Source organism: Ahaetulla prasina, chromosome 4 (genome assembly GCF_028640845.1).
Source record: "Ahaetulla prasina isolate Xishuangbanna chromosome 4, ASM2864084v1, whole genome shotgun sequence".
In the NCBI taxonomy this organism is placed as follows: Eukaryota; Metazoa; Chordata; class Lepidosauria; order Squamata; family Colubridae; genus Ahaetulla; species Ahaetulla prasina.
Window position 1 is genome coordinate 35,066,090 of NC_080542.1, and position 22,637 is coordinate 35,088,726.

At 37.3% G+C, this 22,637-nt stretch overlaps 1 protein-coding gene across 6 annotated transcripts in view; it reads left to right on the forward strand.

The window, feature by feature from the left end:
• Positions 1-22,637, forward strand: part of PPP1R9B (protein phosphatase 1 regulatory subunit 9B) — an 87,987-nt gene that overhangs the window by 42,222 nt on the left and 23,128 nt on the right. For all 6 annotated transcript variants that reach the window (XR_009154766.1, XR_009154765.1, XM_058179481.1 and 3 more), the window contains exons 2-6: positions 2,206-2,338; positions 9,630-9,750; positions 15,998-16,102; positions 21,163-21,298; positions 21,904-22,056. Coding sequence is in view for 4 of the 6 variants with exons in the window: in XM_058179481.1 (XP_058035464.1) it covers positions 2,206-2,338; positions 9,630-9,750; positions 15,998-16,102; positions 21,163-21,298; positions 21,904-22,056 (648 nt within the window). In the remaining 2 variants the exon portion in view is untranslated. The remainder of the gene's footprint in view (positions 1-2,205; positions 2,339-9,629; positions 9,751-15,997; positions 16,103-21,162; positions 21,299-21,903; positions 22,057-22,637) is intronic.

A 22,637-nucleotide genomic window follows, 5' to 3' on the forward strand; every position in this document is an offset into this window, starting at 1 on the left:
TTTACAGAGGAATTATTGAATATGTTATTTGTGCTTCTTTCTATAACTGTCTTCTTTGGTACAGCAACCAAACAGGACAGGTACAGACTTCAGTTAGGACTGCAGAAAAAACAATTGCAACCAGCCTGCATTCCACTGAGGACCTGTATATTGTGTGGGTCAGAAAAAGGGCTGAGAAGATATGTGAGATCCTTCATTTCCTGGTCATAAACTGTTTCAATTCCTCCCCTTGGGAAGGTGCTACAGGCCATTGCATTCCAAAACAACTAATCCCAAGGACAGTTTTTTCCCTCATGCCATCACTCCGCTGAACATCTCATTCTCATAGTGCTATGTAATGTCTATCTGTATTTATCCGTGTAATATGGAGGTAGTATTATTTACCCTTATTATCTTTTTTACTCTTGCCTTTTATTATGATTATGACTGTTCAGTTTCTTTCCATGTATATTGAGAGCTTCTGCACTGGAGACAAATTCCTTATGTGTCACACTTGGCCAAATAACATATTCAATTCAATTCAGTTCAGTTTCAGTTCAATTGGACTCACTCAACAGATTAAGATACAAAATAGGTTTTAAAAAACAAGCTTAACATTCTGGGTAGTTGCAATTGCTAAGACTTTGACAAAATTAGACACGTATTTATGAATTTTGATAGAGCCCAAATGTGCTCAGAAAAAATGTCATAGAAATATAGGGACGAATTCTTTAATCTAAGGCAAATACGTACGTACATACGTACTTACAGCCATTTAATTTTTGCAATCAGCCCCAGATTTTTCTTGCAAGAATTGTTATGACTAGTTAAAAACAAATGAAGTGGCAGAAGACAAGAGTAGTCCTTGCATTTCTCACCAACCTCTTGATGTATTTCCATTGAAGTCCTAGTTACCTCAACATTTTTGCAAATACAAATTAAGCTACCTATTTTGCTAGATCAATTTATGATGCTTTGTTTGTTTATCACATGAAACTGATTGTCCCCATCTTCATCTGTCAAAAAAGGGATGGTCTTTTACAGTTTAGTAAATTACTTAATTTATACCATTCTCTTTAATATTTCAGACTCCCAAAGCAGTCTACTGGGGAAACAAAACATTATAAAAAATATATTGAAAGGATGATCCTGGCATAAAAGTTTAAACTTCACAGATGCATGATAAATTCCCCCTGGCAACAAAGTCTGTCTCTTATAAACATGAGAAAATGTCTAAATATGATTTATTGTTTAAGTAATCATAAATCATATGATTTATGATTACTTCTGATTTGAAGTAAGAATTGAAAACTGAAACTGATCACACAAAAAGTAAAGCTAGATATCACTTCTTAGTCCTTCATATTGCTGACAGCCTCTGTAACAATGAATTCTAACTCACCAATGTGATATCAAGGTGACCCATCTATTCTAGAAAATACTTGGCAAGAGATTTTAAGCACTCTTTGTTTTAGCTGTTACTGGGAACTTTTACCTAATCTTATCCAAATACATTGAAATAAATTCCATTGTTTGGTGTCTAAAATGAGAGATACTGAAATTTAACCCCATGAGTTAACAAGTTTCTGTAATTTAGACATATATTTTTGGACAGAAATGCAAGGAAAAAAATTAAATTCTTCAGTATTCAGGAGTATTAAATATTTTCGTTCTTAGATATCCAATCATCTGGAATTCTATCAGTTTTATCAAAAAGTTACAGTTAGTAGATTAGTTTGGGAGTGACCACTTCACTTAATGACCAAATTGCTGGTTGCAGTTGTGGTCACTAAATACTCTGGCTAATGATGGAAACTGCATATTGGAGATCTAATTATAGTTTGCAGCCTATCAGATGGTTACATTGATTGATCCATGACTTCCACTTGCCTGTTTTTCTGTTTCTTAGTTGTAATTTGGTTTTTAATGGGACTTTTGGTTTTAAAGAGGATTATTATATTTTTACTAATTTTTGGATTTTGTTTATTGGTTGTTTTGATTGGTTGTTTTTAGTTGTGTGAGTCATCCAAAATCACAAATGTGAGATGGGCGGCCATGCAAATTGATTGAATATATAAGTAAACATAATCGGAAGCATTAATTTCCATAGCCCATGAGCCAGGTTTTAAGTTAACAAGTTCCACACTAATCATTAATAATTTACTAAAAATCAGAGCATTTTTACATCTGTATTATTCATTCTTGTCTTTTAAAATCTATTTCCAGGTTTTCAGCACTTATTCCAATGAGGAATATGACCGTCGAAATGAAGATGTTGATCCTATGGCTGCCTCAGCAGAGTATGAACTTGAAAAAAGAGTGGAAAGGCTGGATCTCTTTCCTGTGGAACTGGAAAAAGGTAATGAGAAAAATGTGTTTAGCGATGAATTTTCCTTTTCAGAACTGGTAGAAATGGGATGCTGTTTACATGAATCAAGAAAGAACATAAAGCATTTTGATCAGATTTTCCTGAGCATGAGCCCTTCTTTTATATTTTCTACACATATTTTAAGAATAGGTCACTGTAAATTAGTTCATCTCTGAGAAGGGCCTTATTTTCAACTTGCTGTATATTTTGCTTATCGCCTTTAACTGCTTCCCCATCCACCATCCCCAAATCATTTCCTTGCCCTTCTCCTATCAGTTATTTTCCCCTTAGGAAAGGCATAGGAAAAGCAACAAGAAAAATAAGCTGCTATGGCAGATATAGGCTACTTTTGTTCATAAGGCTGAAAGGGCCCTCAGCCTAATTTTTAAAAACATGTTCAGCAAGAAATCATTTTAGATCTTTGATAAGACATATCTGTCTTTTCCTGCAGACTGCTGCATAGGAGAAAAAGAAGAGAACAATAACGAGAGGGAGGGAGGGGGAGAGTGATAGAGATAGAGAGAGAGATAGGGTTTTCAATACAATGTGGCTGGAATCATACCCATGCTAAACCCTAAATCAAAGTGAATAAACTTCTCTTTCTTGTTCATGTAACATACTATGCCCAGAAAACATAAGTAGAATTATGGCATATCATGATATCCTAGTTTATATACCATGCTAAGAGAAGGCTGGCTTTCCACAATAAGCTGAATCACAAACTATGCATTTTCATCTAGTCCCCACCATGTGCCCTGCAACGTTAGCCCTGAGTAGTCCTGGATAAATAAGCTATACTAAGGATTATTATCAATTTAAGAATGATTGGTTTTTTTCCCCATTAGTTTGGTCTTCTTTGTATTTAAATATAGGCCCAGTTTTGCACTGTATTCCTTGACTTTTATAACTAGAATTTTCAGTTCAATTGCATTTTCAGCTATCATAATAGTATCACCTGCATAGTACAGAGTGATGGGTTTTTTCCCTCCAGTTTTAAAACCTCACTGATCTTCTTCCAATCAGCTTCTTTTAATATAGGTTGCCCTTCACTTATGACTGGATGCTTAGAGACTGTTCGGAATTGCAATGATCACCCTCCCTCCCCCCAAAAAAGCTAATTACAACCCAGTTTTAAAATTCTGATATCTTCCCCCACCCCCACCCCATGCAGTCATTTGAATGTATTTTGGGCATTTCAGGCACTCCACAATCACATGACATGCCATAAACCAATGTTTCATTGTGGTTGATGGCAGAAACTGACACATAGTGAACAATGATTCATTTAATGACCACCATGTTTTCTTTCTTTCACAATCATTTTTTATTTTATTCAGAAAGTTAAAATACAAGTTCCAAAAAAGAAAAAAAATACAAAAAGAAAACAGACATTAAAAATGTGCATTAGAAAAGACACAAGATAAAAACACATATACATATATTGTTCTTCCCTAGTTGGACACTGATAAATATATTGCAGCAATAATAGTTTTCCCTCCTTGCAAAGCACACCTATAATTTATTCTACACATCTATTTGCAACCAATTTAATCTGTCATCTATCTATTATATATAAGAAAAGGTAATTAACAGGTAAACTAACAGCAAAGTAAAACTTCAAAGCCCTTTGTTAATAATCTATTATTATATTTAATTCATAGAAAGTCTACAATGGTTTCCTATCTACCACAAATCACTGTAATCATTATCTCTTATTCATCCATTTTGATTGTTTCCTTTGTTTGATTCTTAATAATAAACATTTTCCTTAAAATTTTGTTTGGGAGCTTTCCAACAATTGCATCTCATTTTCACTTGGAGAATGGATTTATTATATTTAACCAAAAAACAATTGACGAGATGCTGTGTTTTTATTAACAGGTAAACTTTCTGAACAACGAGTACACCGTGTTTGCTTTCGGTAATATTTGTTTAACGACCATTGCAAAAAATATTGTAAAATTGGATCTGGTCACACGGTGATGACCTGCTTTATGATCATCATAACCTACCGCTGTAATTGCCAGGCTCAGTTACAGTTATAAACTGAGGACTACCTGTATTTATCCAGCATATAGACTGAATAAATAAAGGAAGAGTCTATAGCCTTGTCTCATCCTTTGCCAACCTGGAGCCAGTCTGTTTCACCATGTTCTGTCCATACTGTGGCTTTGTGATCTGTAGATTGGGTTTTCATGAGGACAGTGAAATGTCCTGAGAATACTGTTTTCTGAGCATGTTCCACAATTTGATATGGTTGGCACAATCAGTGGCTTTTTTATAATCAATGAAGCACATACTGGATTCTTTTTGATATTCTTAAGCTTTCTCAATTATCCAGAGTGCATCAGCAATAGTGTTGCATGTTCCTCTTCCTTCTCTAAAGCCAGTTTGAACATCTGGCATTTTTTTTCTTCACATAGAGCTCTAATTTGTGTTGGATATTCTAAGCATTATTTTGCTAGTTTGTGAAATTAAGAATATTGTATAATAGTGTGCACAGTCTTTTAAGTCCCCTTTTTAATATTGTAATGTAGATTTACCACTTCTCATTTCTTAGCTACTATGTCGTTCTCTAATTTTCTAAGATACTATAGTTGGAACCTTTACTTCTGTTGCCTGCCATATTCCTGTATCCTGTAGCCTTATGACTTAGTAATGACTGAAGTGCTGATCTCACTTCATTTTCTAGTACTAGAAGTTCTTGTAAATAGGAAATAACTACTAAGCTATATTGGATGTTATCTGGCCCAAACCCAAAAATGACACAGCGAAATCCAATCAAGTCCAATCATTTATTTGCTTGTACCTAATCAACAGGATCTTGCCAAACTAAAGCTATAACCTTGTAACCTACTAGATATATTCTGAGATATTCTAGAATATGGCTACCCTAAATATTTTGCCTTCTCCCCCATCCATTTTGGGACTGCACAGTGCTTTACTCTTGACCTTTCTCTAATGAGATTTACTGCCTTCTCCCTGAAAAAGATCTGTGTTGCCAAAACTTCTATCCACTAATTCTCCTGGTGCACATTCCCTCACAGATGTTGGCATCTCTACTGTACAATATTTCAGTATATTCCTTCCCTCTTTGATCTCCTTTGAATTTGTTATTGTTGATTGGTGTTCATTAATGTACCATATTGGGATTGAAATCTCCTAAATTTAGACATCTTTAGAAACACCTTCTTTATTTTTCCATGTTTCTTTCCACCTTTAGTGTCTTTATAAATGTTATTGTAATACTGCTTCTTGTCTCTTCTGACAGCTCTCGGAAACTCTTTGTAAAGCTTCTTCCTGAGATTTTTATCTTTTTTAGTTTAGTTTCTCTTCTCCTCTTGCTAATTGCAAATTTGTTCTGGCATCTAGTTTGCTCTCTTCTGTTTCTCCATCTTTGGCAGTCCCTTTTCACATTCATTCTTCTTTCAGTTCATTTCCCAATTCTTTGGTTCTCTAATGAAGTTCAGGACTTCAAAGAAATTCCTATTGTTTTCCTTCAAATGATTAGTGTAGTTTTACCACATGTTGTGGAAACTGGTTGGCTTTCTTTTTTCTTACATATGAGTTTTTGAGATCTGTTCCAATCAGCTCCTGTTTATGTCTTTGGTGCTATAATTGAGCTTCTCCGCCTTCTTTTAGCAATAATATCGTCAATTTGACTTCTTTATTCTCCATCTAGAGAGGTTGTATACAGAGAAATTATTTTGGTTGTTTGAAGACAGTATTAGTTATGAAGAAGTAATTGGAATATCTGAAATTATTAAGTCAATGTTGTGCTTTTCAATTTCATAACCATACAGCCCAACTAATAATCCAGCTAAACCCTTTTCTTTAATATTTCCAACTTTCCACCTCTTGACTGGGTGTTCTATCAGTTTCAAATTGAATTTGATCTTAAACTCATTGGCCACCTCTTGTTCTGCATGAACATTTGGACCATAAAGTTGAAGGGTCATCATAATAAAGGGCTGCCCCTAAATTCTGGTTTATAATATTTGGCTATTGATTGCTTTGTAGCCAAGTATTGTTCTTGCTATACTTTTCTTAGCTATCAACACAATGTCACTTTGTTTTTAATGTCCTGAATAATAAATAGCATGATCTTCTGACTCTATTAATTGATGCCTAAAATGTCAATTTCATTTCAACTTTCCTTGTATGACCTTGAGGATTCTGTTAGGAAACGATTAGAAAAGAGAGGCAGGATTCCCGAGGGACTTGATGGTCAGAGAAAGGACCCCCCCTAATGAACCCAGCAGTTAAAAGTGATGGCAGGAAATTTCTATTTTCAGACTTGCAAGTAGGCAAGATTCTGTTAATGTAACCTTACAGTAAAGTAGATTCTGTTAATATAGCCTTAAAATAAAGTAGAATTAGCTCATCTAGTCATGTTTCCTGTCTGATTTTCCTGGGAGGGCTGATATTCACTGAGTTGAGCTTTCCAATATTCATAATTCATATGTTCCATGTTCACAAAGTAATTCTGACTTTGCAGCTTCTGATTTTCTTATGCTGTATGGCAACATTGGAAACTCAACAGGTTACTGGGGAGGTTACATGCAACTACATGTTTACTGGACCTGTGTCCCTCCTGGTTGGTGCTGGCCACACAGGAGGTGACACAAGGCTGGCTCCAGGGAATTATAAATGCTTCATTGTTGGAAGGGGTTTTCCCCGCTGAAAGAGGTGGTGAGACCCCTCCTCAAGAAGCCTTCCCTGGATCCAGCTATTTTGGGAATATCGTCCAGTCTCCAACCTTCGCTTTGTGGCGAAGGTTGTAGAGAGTGTGGTTGCATGGCAGCTTCCCCAGTACCTGGATGAAGCTGTCTATCTAGACCCGTTCCAGTCCGGCTTCCGGCCCGGACATAGTACGGAGACAGCTTTGGTCGCGTTGGTGGATGACCTCTGGAGGGCCAGGGATAGGGGTTGTTCCTCTTCCCTGGTCCTATTAGATCTCTCAGCGGATTTTGATACCATCGACTATGGTATCTTGCTGCACCGGTTGGAGAGTTTGGGAGTGGGAGGCACCATTTATCGGTGGTTCTCCTCCTATCTCTCTGACCGGTCGCAGACCGGGGGCAGAGATCGACATGAGGTGCCTTACTTGTGGAGTGCCTCAGGGGTCGATTCTCTCGCCTCTCCTGTTCAACATCTATATGAAGCCGCTGGGCGAGGTCATCAGTGGCTTTGGGGTGAGTTACCATCTGTATGCTGATGACACGCAGCTGTACTTTTCCACCCCGGGCCACCCCAATGAAGCTGTCGAAGTGCTGTCCCGATGCTTGGAAGCCGTACGGGTCTGGATGGGGAGAAACAGACTCAAGCTCAATCCCTCCAAGATGGAGTGGCTGTGGATGCCGGCACCCCGGTACAGTCAGCTGCAACCGCAGCTGACTGTTGGGGGCGAGTCATTGGCCCCAATGGAAAGGGTGCGCAACTTGGGGGTTCTCCTGGATGTACGGCTGTCGTTTGAAGATCATTTGGCGTCCGTCTCCAGGAGGGCTTTTTACCAAGTACGCTTGGTCCGCCAGTTGCGCCCCTTCCTTGACCGGGATGCCTTATGCACGGTCACTCACACTCTTGTCACTTCTCGTTTGGATTATTGCAATGCTCTCTACATGGGGCTGCCCTTGAAGTGCACCCGGAGGCTTCAGCTAGTTCAGAATGCAGCTGCACGGGTAATAGAGGGAGCCACACGTTGCTCCCATGTAACACCACTCCTGCGCAGTCTGCAGTGGCTTTCTGTGGTCTTTCGGGTGCGCTTTAAGATCTTGGTTACCACCTTTAAAGCGCTCCATGGCTTAGGGCCCGGGTACTTACGGGACTGCCTGCTGTTACCTTATGCCTCCCACCGACCCGTACGCTCACACAGAGAGGGTCTTCTCAGGGTGCCGTCCGCCAAGCAATGTCGGCTGGCGGCCCCCAGGGGAAGGGCCTTCTCTGTCGGAGCTCCTACTCTTTGGAACGAACTTCCCCCTGGTTTACGCCAATTACCTGACCTTCGGACCTTTCGCCGTGAGCTGAAAACGCATTTATTTATTCAAGTGGGACTGGCTTAAAAGTTTACTAAATTTTAATTGGGGCTATTTATGAATTTTAGGGTTTTAAATTGATTGTTTTAAATTTCAGCCATCTATGTAATATGCTATAAGTTTCTGTTTTAATTTGTATATTGTGTGGTTTTATAATTTTGGCTGTACACCGCCCTGAGTCCTTCGGGAGAAGGGCGGTATAAAAATCTAATAAAATAAATAAATAAAATAAATAAATATCCCAAAGGCTTTAATCTAGCCACATTATAAACACCATTAGAATTCTGAAAGTTCCTTGGCTGTTCCTAAGTAGCATGTTGAATGTAATCTGTCTTGAGGGGCACATCATTTAGCATTATATCATTTTATATTTTCTATTCATACAGTTTTTTTGATAAAAATATAGAGGTGGTTTACAGTTACCACAGTATGAATTAATACTTTTGCCATTGCACTGAAGTGATCATCTGCCCCCAGCTTCTTCCTATATAACTGCTGCCTAATATAGGTGCCTGCTTGTTTTAGCTGGGCAAGATGTAGTGACCTTCATGCCTTGGGTGATGCTGCTGGAAATACATATTCTAAACTCTGTTTGTGGATTTTATGCTGAAAATGGACAAAAATGAACTGATGATTTCTCGATTTGCTGATTAAGAAGGGGTGAATATGGGAAAAGGCAACTATAATGTAATTCTAAAGGGGAGAAATGATAAAGTAATAAGGAAAATTAGAAGAAACATCTTTTTTTCTTTATCTGTACTATTTTCTTATCTGCACTTTTTCATTTTTCTCTTTATATGCACTTTATTATTTATCTTTTAATTATGAAAAAACTTTATAAAGAATAAACAGACTCTTTCCCCCTTTCCTCTTCCATTCTTTCCCCTTCCATAATAATGAGCCAGTACAGCAGGAATTGGGGGTGCAAGGATTGAACCATAAGCAAAAGAAATGAGCTGATATTGCAGAACACACTAAGCCCACTATCCCCCCGCCCATCAATGAGAGTTACAATAAAGCTTAGCATGTTGTGCATATATATAGCTGCTAGGTTTTTAACTGACCTGATTAAACATGTTGAATAATGCACAGTCAATTTCTCTTTAAAGAGCCAGGAAGGATTCCCTTCTAACTGATGAGGAAATTTGCAGTAGCAGGTTTAATTGGATTTGTTACCAGATTCTGGTAACCTTCAGACTTGGAATCTCATATTTTAATTCAATTCACCTCTTCCTTGTCTCATGCAGATTCTGAGGGTCTTGGGATCAGTATTATTGGAATGGGGGCTGGAGCTGATATGGGTCTAGAAAAGCTTGGCATATTTGTCAAGACTGTGACAGAAGGAGGAGCAGCTCATCGAGATGGCAGGTCAGTAGGACTGATATTACATTGGGAATGAAGCTTATCTTGGAACAAGAATTTACCAAAACAAGAACTCTTACTTTATATATCATAGTCAATCTGTTTGCGGTAGAAAGATGGTTAAAATCCTAGATTTCTTCATTGTTTTCTGTGAAAATTTTGACAAAGGTATATATCTTTTCCTCCCTAAAAGCTCAGGATCATAAGACGCCGCAAAATAAAATTAAAAACTCAAATCCTATATATTATATTTGTACCATCATTGTCAATGTAGCATTTGGTTAATAGGATACCAGAGTGCAATTCAAACTTTTCTCTTTGACGGATAGTGAAAAGTCATATTAACCCTAATTGAGGACCATTAGACTCTCTTTTTCCAACCAAGATTTATTTTTGGCTGTTTCCCCCTCAAAGGGTGAAAAGGGAAACCCATAAAAATAAACTCTCCTTTTATTATGTCTATGTGAGTCTACTTTTTATTCTGCTACTACGCAGGCAAACATTTCAGGTGCTGGGGATATTCTTATAATGTGAATATAAGTACTAAGAAATTTACAGAGTGATTTACTCAGAAATAAGTTTACCAGGAATTAGCTTTTAATCCTTTGCTCATTTGCATAGGATCAGACAGTAGGACATATATTCTGAATAAGCACATAGAATTGTATTCTATAAATTGCCAAGTTTAAGACCATTACCTTAATTTGTGTGTAATATTTCCTGATGAAGTACATGGAAGCTAGCATAAAAAGCAATAGTTGCTTCTAAGATCAGAAGAAGCTTTTAGTCAGTTTCTTCTATTTTACAGGTAGTCCTCAATTTACGATCACAATTGAGCCCAAAATTTCTGTTATGTTGTTTTTCTCCACTTTATGACCTTTATTGCCATAGTTATTAAATAAACAATGGCAGTTGTTAAGTTAGTAACAGTTGTTAAATGAATCCAACTTCCCCATTGATTTTGCATGTCAGAAGGTTGCAAAAGATTACCACATGACTGCGATACACTCTATAACTGGCATAAACATGAGCCAGTCGTCAAGAGTCCGAATTTTGATCATGTGACCGTGGGGATACTACAGTGGTCGGAAGTGTGAAAAAGATCATAAGACATTTTTTAATTGCCATTGTAACTTTGAATGGTTAAATCGAGGCCTATCTGTATATGCACATTATAGCACTAAGAGAAGTAGCTCAAAAGGTGACAGGATTTGTTTTATATTGGCCTTTTTGACATGTCATTCCAGTCTTTTTTTAAAAAAAATAAGTTTGTAATTAAGCATAGGATTAATTTCCTTTTAATCTATATTAGTTATGGCTATTTCTCTACCTTATATACACATGCAATATTACTGCAGAACATGAAACATTAGGTGTGTGGTTCAGATTTGTAAAAGATGCTCTGGAATGCGCAGAAGTCCAGATTTAGAACCTCTTTGTACTTCATTAGAAGAGCTGAAGCATTAAAAGAGCTGAAGCAAAACAGCCCTATAAAATGTAATAAGAGGTTATATTTGCCACTTAGAACAGCAGGCAGGAGTGCCAGCATTCAAGTAATTTCGTTATAAAGTGACTACCAGTACATTTCACAAAACAAACCAAAAAATGTTTCTCATCTCTCTCCACACATTGGTAGGAAAATCATGGGAAATTTAGTCATTTTTAGATGTGGTTCTCATTTACCAAGGACAAAAGCACATAATAATAAGTAATAAATTGAATGTGATTAATGTGGATCATATGGGGAACCCCTTAGAATTTTATTTAAAAACCCCGAATGCATAGAAATATCTTCAGATGTGGTCGTCCAAAGCGATCTAACTCATTTATTTATTATTTGCTATATTTTATAGGAGAAACTGTGTTTAAGCCATCTGTGTTCCCATCCTCATAACAGATCATGAACATGTCAAAAACAAATTATAAATGGAAACATTAAATGGAAACAGTGTTATGCAACAAAAGGCAGTCTTTGTTTCTAAAGAATTGTTAGGAAGACTAGATACATCTTATATTGCAGCTGTAGCTTCAGCAGCTCATTTTCCACCGCAAACAGTCCTTGCAGCTTGCATTAGAAAAAATATGCTTTAACCCTTTACCTGCTGTTGATTTGCCCTTAAAAATTTTGTCCAAATGCTTCTCTTTGACAGTATTTTAGTCCCAATCACATTGTAAACTGTCTGGGACCCCTATGGATGGAAAGAGCAAAGGAAATATTCAGCAAGGAAGAAGCCGGCAGAAGAAGAATTAAACACTTCTTTGCCCCCTCCCCAATTTCTGAACTCGATTGCCCTTAACCAAAGTAGCAGTGGAAAAAAGAAGGAATTATTCTTCCTTCCATATTCCTTCCTTCCAAATCAAAAGAAGGATTTTGATGTAATATGTCACTTGTCTCTGAGACTTGTTCTCGCTCTCAGGATATTAAAATTAGAAACTTCAGAATCAAAAATTGTATTGTGGGAATTAAAATTTCTAATTTTGCTAATTCTCTAAAAGTTAAAAGTGTGTTCTTTTATTATTCTGCAGTATGTTAATTTGCTAAAGCTTAGCTATCAGTGCTGTAAATCAGGTAGGGAGCTTATGGTGTTCTAGATGTAAAGGAACTTCCATCAGTCAATGATGAGAGATTGAAGTTTAAATTCAACATTTTGAGGACACCAGTCATTCATTCCTGCTATCTAGGTTTTTGTATTATGAAATCTAACTGGTCTTGCCATGCTCATTACATTAATTTTTGAATATGTATCCACTGCTGTACTCATTTTATTTAATTGCTACATTTTAAGCTTATTATAGAAGATTGTAGTCTTCATTCATCCAAAATAATCTGATTTAACATTATTATTTGATGACAATTGTAAATTGTAATTGATGACATTAAAATGCTTAAGGAGTAAAGAAAAAAATACCAGTATCAAGATACATATAACTGAGTGGTAAATTATTTGAATTCAAATAGAAGAGAATATTTGTAGTATAAGTTTGAACTATGGCATTCTTGGTATTCTCAGAACTGGGTTGTTTGTTTCATTACCCAGCTAGGGAACATCAAGAGCACAAGGCATGTGGGAGCTAGGGGCATCCATAATGAGGGATGAAAAAAAACAGGGTGATGATTCCTGCAGCAGCACAAATGAAAGCTCGCCTTTTCTCTATGTGTCTGTGATGTGATGTCCATGTATGACAGGAGTTGAATTTAATTATGCTACCTGTGGTTGCCATTTTCAGGTTTTTTGATACAGACACGAATCCTGAACATGTGGTGCGTTGGGCTGGACAGCATAGAGCATATGTTTTTCAGAACATTGGCCATTTTCCAGAACAAGGACTACAGACTATCTCAAATTAAACTAGTTAATTTTAGCTAATAGTTAAGGAGAAAAATTATCAAAGAAACTGTTTACTTGCTACCGTTTCATTCCACTGCAGTCATCAGCTCTGTTTATTGTGGCGGCATCTTTAATCCATTAATCCCCTCCCCCCAAGACGTTATGAACTTACACATTCTCGTACAAACTTCAAAGCTTCAATGCTTGCAAGGTTGTGATAAACACCTGAGCTTCAGTATGTGCAGGATTGTAAAGAAGTTTATTTTTATCTTTTAAACAGAACAAGAATGCTCATCAGTTAGTCTAAATACTGATGAACAACAAATATATTTCTAAGTTTCCATGTGCTCTGTTTACTTTAGGACTATGATGGCGAGCATACTGCACACGTGCCTAAAGTGGCACGTGAAGCCATGTCGCCTGGCATGCGCAGCCTTGCCTGTTTGTGTTCCAGGTTTCTGGCTTGCATGCGCACACAACAATCAGCTGTCTGTGCGCGTGGCAATGCTAAAAACCAGTGTGTGCATCCGTGCCGGCCAGCTGCTTGTTGGATGCGCTTGCACGTCAGAACCCGGAAGTTTGGCTTTTCTGGAGTGCGATCCCTTAGCGCATGCGGCAGTGCCGAAAACCAGGGTGCTTATCCACGCTGGCCAGCTGATCATTGGGTGCTCATGTGCACTAGAACACGGAAGTTTGGCTTTTCTGGAGTGAGGCCCCGATGAGAGCACATACACACACATGTGACATTTCTGCGTGACCTTTTCAGCACTTGGTGCCGAAAAGGTTTGCCATCACTGCTGTAGGAGAAAAACAGGCAGTAAAAATACTACAAAATACAGCAGAAGAAAATGGATTAAATGAAGACATAGTGGAGGAAACAATAGTAGAAATAATAAAAGTAATTGTACAGTACGGTAAGAAAAAAAAGACAGATTTACCTAATACAGTAGTCCAGCACCATTCCTGTGTTTTCCTTTTCACAGAACCTAGTATTGAGAAGAATTAAAATGTCTCTACCATCAAAAATATGGCTGAATAAGGAAATAACTATGTTAGTTTTTTATGTAGTGTTTCAGAACATGATAAAAAATTATCAGTAATTTTTTTTCTTTTTATGAGGCTTTTAAAGGAAGGTCAAGCTGATCATTGTATAAACATTTTCAGTGATAAAAAAGGCCATCTAGTTCTCTTTTGTGTGCCCTGTAGTTGCAACTGTTGCTGTATATTAACCTAATTGAGATTGACTTTGAGAAGCAATCATTCAGATGCTCTAGAGCTGACCTTTAAGGATTGTTTTGGATTGTTTGAGCTGCCTTAGTTTTACGAGTATTATACCATTATTCTTCATGTACTTCATTTACCCAGGGTGAAGCTTTGTGAAGGGATAGAATATAAGCTGGATTCAATACATTTTAAAGGTCCTATTAGTCTCCTAAGCGATTGACCTCTGAATTTGGCAGACCATTAATTTAAATAAAGAAAGAACTGCTATCTCTTTGCTGAACTGGAATGCTTCATTGTTGCCTGTGTATTTTCATGGAACTGAACTATTCAAAAAGGAAGATAGGATGGGAGAGAAAAGCAGTCTTGGTACTAAATGCCAGCAGGGCTCCTGCATGCTGTCATGGCAACCAACATGGCTCCTTGCCCAGTACCAGAACACCAGCAAAATATAAACAGAGGCCTTCATGGGTGAAAGCTCAGTAGAATCTTAGAAATTTTTCTGCACATTGTCCCCACCAAAGATTCTTTGTGCATTTCTTCTCTACCTGATGTTCCTTTTAATTTTATAAAAAGGCTACAAGTTTTCTTCAGAATCTTATCAAAGGTTATTCCAGTAGTATTTTTACCCTTGGCCTGGTCCCAGAGTGATACAAATAAAAATGATATTGTACGTCCTTTCAATGCACAATCTTGTATAGAAAGACTTGCATACTTAGTGGGTGAAATTTGAATGGAAGAGTCCAAAATTAATGTTCCCAATTAGCCATAAAGATTATTGTGTAGTCCTGTAGAAAACCAAATTACAATTTAAACCAGATGAAGCTAAAGATAATATTCAACCCTTTAAATATAGGTAATCCCAATATGATGTCTGATCACTTAAAGACTGTTTAATGTTACAATGAACTTGAAAAGGGTATGCTCCCTCCTTGGTTAGAACTCCTATATGCCACAACCCCAGGCGTGGGTTCCACTTACCTTCTCTACCAGTTGTCAACGGGAGCACACATGTGCTCACTTCACTTGCGTGTGGCGCTTCTGCTCATGCACAGATCGTCCGTGATGATGTCCAGATGGGGGGGTGGAGTCTCCCGCCACCGTTACTACTGGTTCACAAGATCCGTACCGATCCAGTTACAACCCACCACTGCACTACCCCACAGAATCTCAAAGATTGTGTGATTACATTTTGGGCATTTGGCAATCGGCTCACATTTATGACTATGGTTGCAGCATCCTGTGGTCACATGATCACAATTTGCCACACTTTTTGCTATTTTCTAGCAAAAAAAAAAAATGCCCATTTGAGTGAATGGATCTGCTTAATCATGTGATTTACTTAATGACTGTGATGGCTCACTTTATGACCATCATAAAAAGAGTAAAAAAAACCCCAGTCAGGTGACATGGTGACCCACTTAATGACTTCAGTGATTTAACAATGAAAATTCCAGGCTTAACTGTGGTTGTTAAATAAATGAATTCAAAAGGCCTGTTATAATTATCGATAAATGTGATGCCAAAAATAAGCCATCTTTTTCCATTTCCCCCTTTTAATATGATAGTTTTTTAAAATTACAAACTTGATAAAATGATGCTGTTTATTCACTACTGAATTCATAAGCTTGACATCCTTTGACTTTGCAATAATGCAGTTGGACAGGTGATCTAAGTCTAACTTTCTCTTTTTCCTTTCTTAGGATCCAGGTGAATGATCTTATCGTTGAGGTGGATGGCACCAGTTTGGTGGGCGTGACTCAAAGCTTTGCAGCCTCTGTGTTGAGGAATACCAAGGGTAGAGTCCGGTAGGGGAACAATGTGCAGCCTCATTTTCTGGTGGGAACAGAATATGTAGCTAGTTTATCTGTGTAAAAAGTACAGAAAAGGAAATGTATGATCTCATTGAAAGTTGTACTGCAGCATAGGAAAATGTTCTATAAGCAGATATTTTTGTTTCCTGTGTTACCATTGTAGGAGTAAGAGGGCCACTGATAGGTTTTCCTGCCAGCCATGGTTTTGCTTCTTCTGTTTATATGTCAAGCAGATAGATAATATTGGCTTAGAAAATTTATTACATCATGGGGCAGCCAAGAAGCCGTAGTCTTAATGGCTTTAAACAATACATTTGGTTTTCATTTGCTGTCAATAGAACCTTTATTTGCAAATCAGGAACAATGGAGACACATAGGAATTCACATGAAAAACAGCATGAATCAGATAAGGATAAAGAGTCCCTTTATTGCGGTATTTTTTTTACTGATCAGACAAAAGAGAGAGAAAAGAGCTAGATGATTAGATGTGTTTATGGCAGAGTTTATATCTTTCATCCTGGCAGGACATAAAGATTTTAGCTACTTCCTATCAAACACAAATTCAACTATTTGGATGTGCAATGGTGGAAGCTCACTTACTGAATTAAGTGATGTATCACTTTTTTTTAAGACACAAGCATTTTTATTGCAGTGCTTTGAAATAGAAACAAAAGTACTAATGCTGAAGATGCAGATGAAGCTTAGTAAGTGTAATCCTTCCCCATCATGGAAATCTAGTGCTGAATATCTGCCTGTTATCCCCAATTAAAGGCCAACATTATATACATCAAGCCATATTCTGGTATTACACATTACAGTGAATTCTCAATTGGTGTTTGAATTTGATAACATTACTTAAGTATAGTCCTCGTCAGATGCATTTTTAAAATATAACTATTGTTTATTAAGAGAACGTTATAGATTCATGGCAGCTTTTTAATTTCTATATTCTCTCCTGCCCTCACTCACCATGGTTACCCTTTTCTCCTTCAAAACTTACAGTCCATTTGGTAAAAAAGCAAATGGGAGAAATAGAGGACCCTGATACTGTTGGATTTTAAAGCATGAGCAAAAGAGGAAAAATCATCTCACTCCCACCAGATTAATGATGATGAAGTTTGTGGATTTCATGTGTGAGTGTGTGTGCGCACACGTACACGCACATATATATATATGCCTATATATACACGCACATACACATTCTCTGCGATAGATATAGATATAGATATGCAGAGAATCCAAAGAATTGTGATCAGAACTGGAAAGGAAAATTAGGTGGAAGTTTTTGGGTTTTTTTAAAAAAATATCTCTTAAGGAAAATGGTTTATGAAATAAACATTTTATTTAATGAAATTGGCAAGAACCCTTACTTGGCAAAGTTGCCCTGGTGGGATTGGGTCCATTTTATAGAAACTGAGGCACAACACCCGTCATCTCAGAATATGCATCTTTGTATTGTAGAGAAGTGTTCCATATCAGGGATGTTTCATTTTCTAATAAATGAATCAAGAAGTTTTAAATGGACTGGAGGGTGGAAATGATATTGAGCTTTGTGTTCACTGCATTTTCCTGTCAGCTGTGTTTCTATCTGTCCTTTATCCATACAGCTGCCTCTGTGGCTTTTTTAAAATCTCACCAGAGGCATTTGGCCTGCCTTTTCCTGGCAGTATTAAGAATTCAAGGCTTGGCATTAGCCCAGCATCCTTGTAATGTTGGTTTTAAAAGAATGAACTGCTTGAAAATGGTCTGTCACCAAACACATCTAGCACAAGCAGACACAGATGATGAGTGATTACAGAAGGTACTTTCTATCAGAAGGCCTGTACAATATAGGGACTCAAACCTAGAACTCAGTCCATTACTCCGAGATTTACGTGCTGCTCTGTTCCCAAGCGACAGGAACTTCAACTATGAGAATGGGTTGCTAGGCAACTAGTTTCTTCCATATTGCATACCACCCATTCTGCCTTTGCAGGCAAGAGATTGTATTAACCAATAAAGTGTTTGATGATCAATTTAATTGTTGCACTGACACATTTTAGCCACAGTTCCCTTTGTTTTTTTTAAAAAAATTACACTTTTCCACAACATTGAAATTTCTGCCTAGAGGTTAATTTGTGAAAGCAGAATGGGTGGGGACATTTTTATAAGTCTGATAGTAATTTCTTGTAATCTGGAAGCCTGATGCAACTATGCTGGGAACCTGTGTCTTTATGGAGTTGTTCAGACTTTCATTCTATATATGTTCAGAGGCCTTCAGCTTTACTCTCCCAATTTTGAACCTTGAATAACACAGTTGGAAGGAACCTTGGAGGTCTTCTAGTCTAACCCCCTGCTCAGGCAGGAAACCTGGCTGTCCAAATGGTTGTCCAATCTCTTCTTAAAAACTTCCAGTGTTAGAGAACCCTCAGGGTCTGCAGGCAAGTTGTTCCACTGATTAATTGTTCTAACTATCAGGAAATTTCTCCTTAGTTGTAAATTGGTTCTTTCTTTGATTAGTTTCCATCCATTACTTCTTGTCCTCCCTTCAGGCACTTGGAGAATAGGTTGACCCTCTCTTAGCTATTGGAACACTGCTATCATGTCACTTCTAGTCCTTCTTTTCATTAAACTAGACATACCCAATTCCTTCAACCATTCTTTGTATATTTTTACCTTCAGTCATCTTTGTTAGTCTTCTCTGCATTCTTTCTAAAGTCCAAAACCAGATGCCATATCCCAAGGGTGGTCTTACCTATCCATTTTAAAATGGTACTAACAATTCATGTCATCTTGATTCTATACTTTTGTTAATGCAACTTACGACTGTTGGCTTTTTTAGCAGCTGTAGCACATTGCTGGGTCATATTTAAGTAATTGTTCAGTAGGACTCCAAGGTCCCCCTTGCAATTACTACTATTAAGCCAGATACCACCTATTCTGTACCTGCACATTTGGTCTTTCTTGCTTAAATGTAGAACCTTAATTTTCTCACTATTAAATTTCATTTTGTTAGATAGGGCTCAGAGTTCAAATCTGTCAAGATCCTTCTGGATCTTGAATCTATCTTCTGGAATGTTGGCTATTCCTGTCAGCTTGGTGTTGTCTGCAAATTTTTTAAGTTCCCCTTTGATCTCCTCATCTAAATCATTGATGAAGATATTGAAGAGTACTGGGACTAAAACAGAACCTTGGGGTACCTCACTATTTACTTCCCTCCATGTAGATGTGATGATGATGTTCGGCCATCATATTCGAAGAGGACCTTGACATCTACAGGTTGTGGGCTGTCTACGATGTGTCCACAGGTGGCTGGTAAGGCCTATATGGGCACGAAATGTTCTGCCACATGTCAAGGAGACATGTGTGGGCACCATTGTTGCAGCATTTGCAGCTGTGCCTTTACGGAGTGCTCACTTTTCTTTTTCTTTCCATTAAGGACTATACATTGAATGGGGTTGGTCAGCCAGTTATGAATCTATCTGGTGGTGATGCTGTTTAACTCACATTTTTCTAGCTTACAGAGAAGTAGGTTGTGGTGTACTTTGTCAAATGCCTTACTGAAGTCCAAGTAAACAATATATTCACAGGATTTCTCTGGTTCACTAATTTTGTCACATTGTCAAAGAATGCAATAAGATTTGCCTGGCATGATTTGTTTTTGACAACTCCATGTTGGCTTTTTGGGTATGTCTTTTTTTGCCTCTAAATGTTCAGAAATTCATTGCTTGATTATCTTTTTTGGAATCTTCCCAGGTATTGATGTCAGGTTGGTTTCCAGTTTCTTGGATCCATTTTTTTTTCCTTTTTTGAAGATGGGAATTATATCAGTCCATCTTGAAAATCAGCATTAAGGATAGCTGTGTTAGACCTAACTCAATTTAAGGTCAGGCTTGAAAACTCTGCTGCTTTTTGCCTCTCTATTTCTGGGACACCCAGGACTTATCTGGTTTCTGAGTAACTAAACTTCTTTGAGCTATATTTATGTTGGAATCTACCTCCCCTGATGTTATTCCTATTGGTGAGAAAAGAGAGGTATCTCTATTTTCCTCCAGGATTAACAGAAATGGTACTGCTATTTAAAAAGGCATATTAGTAAAGAAGAATGAATAATTCCTCATCCAGTATATGGTGCTAATCTAATTTAAAAAGCCTGGTAGCTGATTTTAAAAATTTAAGGAAAAAAATCTGATCTCATGTGCCTGAACATTAAGACAATTTATTTTGGCTCTGAGAATCCTCTGATGTGGTGTCCATTTAGGACACCTAAATAGGCAGTCCATTGGTAACAAGCAGCCCATGCTTAGGATTTTTGCTTTGTTTGCATTCCCTGGGTACTGCAATCATATCCCCCAAATTGCCACAGCAAACCACCAAACAGTGGCAGCATAGTTCCCCTATTTTCAGCCAGAAGCAAAGGAACACTTATGTTATAAGTTTCAGATAAATTTAACATACCTAGAACAAGCTCTTCTTCCTTGAATGATTGTGGGGTAGGGAGGTTTCAAGCCTGACCCCACACATTCCAGTAAATTTCCTGTTTTCACATGAGTTAATATTTAAAAGGAGACTTTTTTCAGACTGAAATTAGCTTGCCGAATTCTTGATGTAAACTGTTTCAGCATTACCTTAGTGTGAAAACAGGACATGTAATTTTCTTGTATGTACTACTTCCTTTATCCCAAAGAATTATTTGAAGTAGTCATCAGTTCTGTACTACGTTTGTAAGCAGTTGGGATTACATCTATTATGGTCTTTTGTTACAAAGAAAAAAAATACAATTCAGGCCACTAAATGTTAACTTCCCCTGAATTAGTAGGAGAAAGTAGTGTTGTGTGTTAGTTTTTGCTGCTTGTCATTTGCTCTGATTGAAGCATTTAGAGTAGAAATAAAAAGATCTGTACATATTTATTCAAGAGCTAGAATACCTTTCACTTTGTTGTAGATAGAGAGAAAGAGAGAGAGATTGAGATATAGCCTAACTACCTAACTCCAGATATGTTATTCGACCTTACTGAGATTTCCTTATTACATTAATGCCATGCATTCATTCTATTCATTTTAATTTCCTTTAGGTTCCTCATTGGCAGGGAGAAGCCAGGAGAGCAGAGTGAAGTGGCGCAATTGATCCAGCAGACCCTGGAACAGGAACGATGGCAGCGAGAAATGATGGAACAGAGGTATACCCAATATACAGAGGAGGATGAAGAAGTAAGTATAATCAATTTTTTTTGCCTGTGGGGTGGAGAGGAAAGTAGTAGAGCTCCAACCTTAAATTCAAGGAAGCTGAACAGCTGTTAACATTTGTGAAGACTGTTTTAGCAACCCAATTGAAACTATGCTTTGACTAAATTTGGAATACTCCTGAATTTCCTTAGGTCCTCAATTTTTTGTTTATAACTGGTGGAGGTCCTGTCTCTTCTTGATATCATTTTCTGTGCTACGTATTACTATATTAGCACCTCACACTGAAACATTTAAACATGAATTTCTGTATTTTGCTTCATAAATGATATTGGCACAGAAAGGGCAGAAACAAGCTGAATGTCCTAGTTTTATGTGATGTGTCATTTGAAAAGAGAATTATAAGAAAGTGCTATACAAATTTCAGATTGAAATTAGTTTGCTCATTTCTTTTGTGCAAATCATTCCAGCTTTACCCTTGCTTGAAAACAGGAAGTGTAATTTTCTTGAACTTATACTTACTTCCTGAATTCTAAGGAATTATTTAACGTCGACCTTGGTTCTATACTTAGTGTGCTGTCAGGGTGAATATTAGAATGTCTAATTATAAAACCTGTTTTTGTTATCTGCAGACTGGAGAATATGCTACAGATGAAGATGAAGAGATGAGCCCCATGTTCCCCAACAATGAGATGGCTATTGAGGTTTTTGAATTGGCTGAAAATGAAGACATGCTATCTCCGGTGGAGATGGATCCTGAAAAGCTAGTGCATAAATTTAAGGAGGTATATGGCTTTCTAAAATGGAGGATGGGTGGAAAGGTAGCTAAAACTTACAACTTACATTAAACGTATGTATAGCCACACTATTACTAGGTCTGGATTTAAAAATAAAACGTTGAGGAGTGGCTGGACAGGAAAGAAGAGGAGGATTTAGATCTCATTACAGTGAATATTAGCAACAATTTGGTAATACGCTGACAGGATGTAGTGAAACCAGCTGCATTTCCTCCCTTCTTGCTCTGATTAGAGAAATAATATAATCCATAGTTGTTCATTCTTAGATCAGTTAATTAGTTCAGGAAACTATTTTATTAACTCTAAAATACATTTTGACTTAAGCCAGTAATACTTCCCCCCCCCAAATAATGTTTTAAAGTATAAAACTTACCCCCCAAAAAGCAATATTGAATTTTAAATGATCACCCTTTCACTTAAAAGCTAGACTAAAACCAAGTTAATCAACCTCTACTACTGAATTCTCAGGGAAGTTTTTATTTATTTATTTATCACATTTTAGAACTGCCCATCTCCCTCACAGAGGGATGGCCTACATTAAAATATTAAAACATAGAAACAATATATAA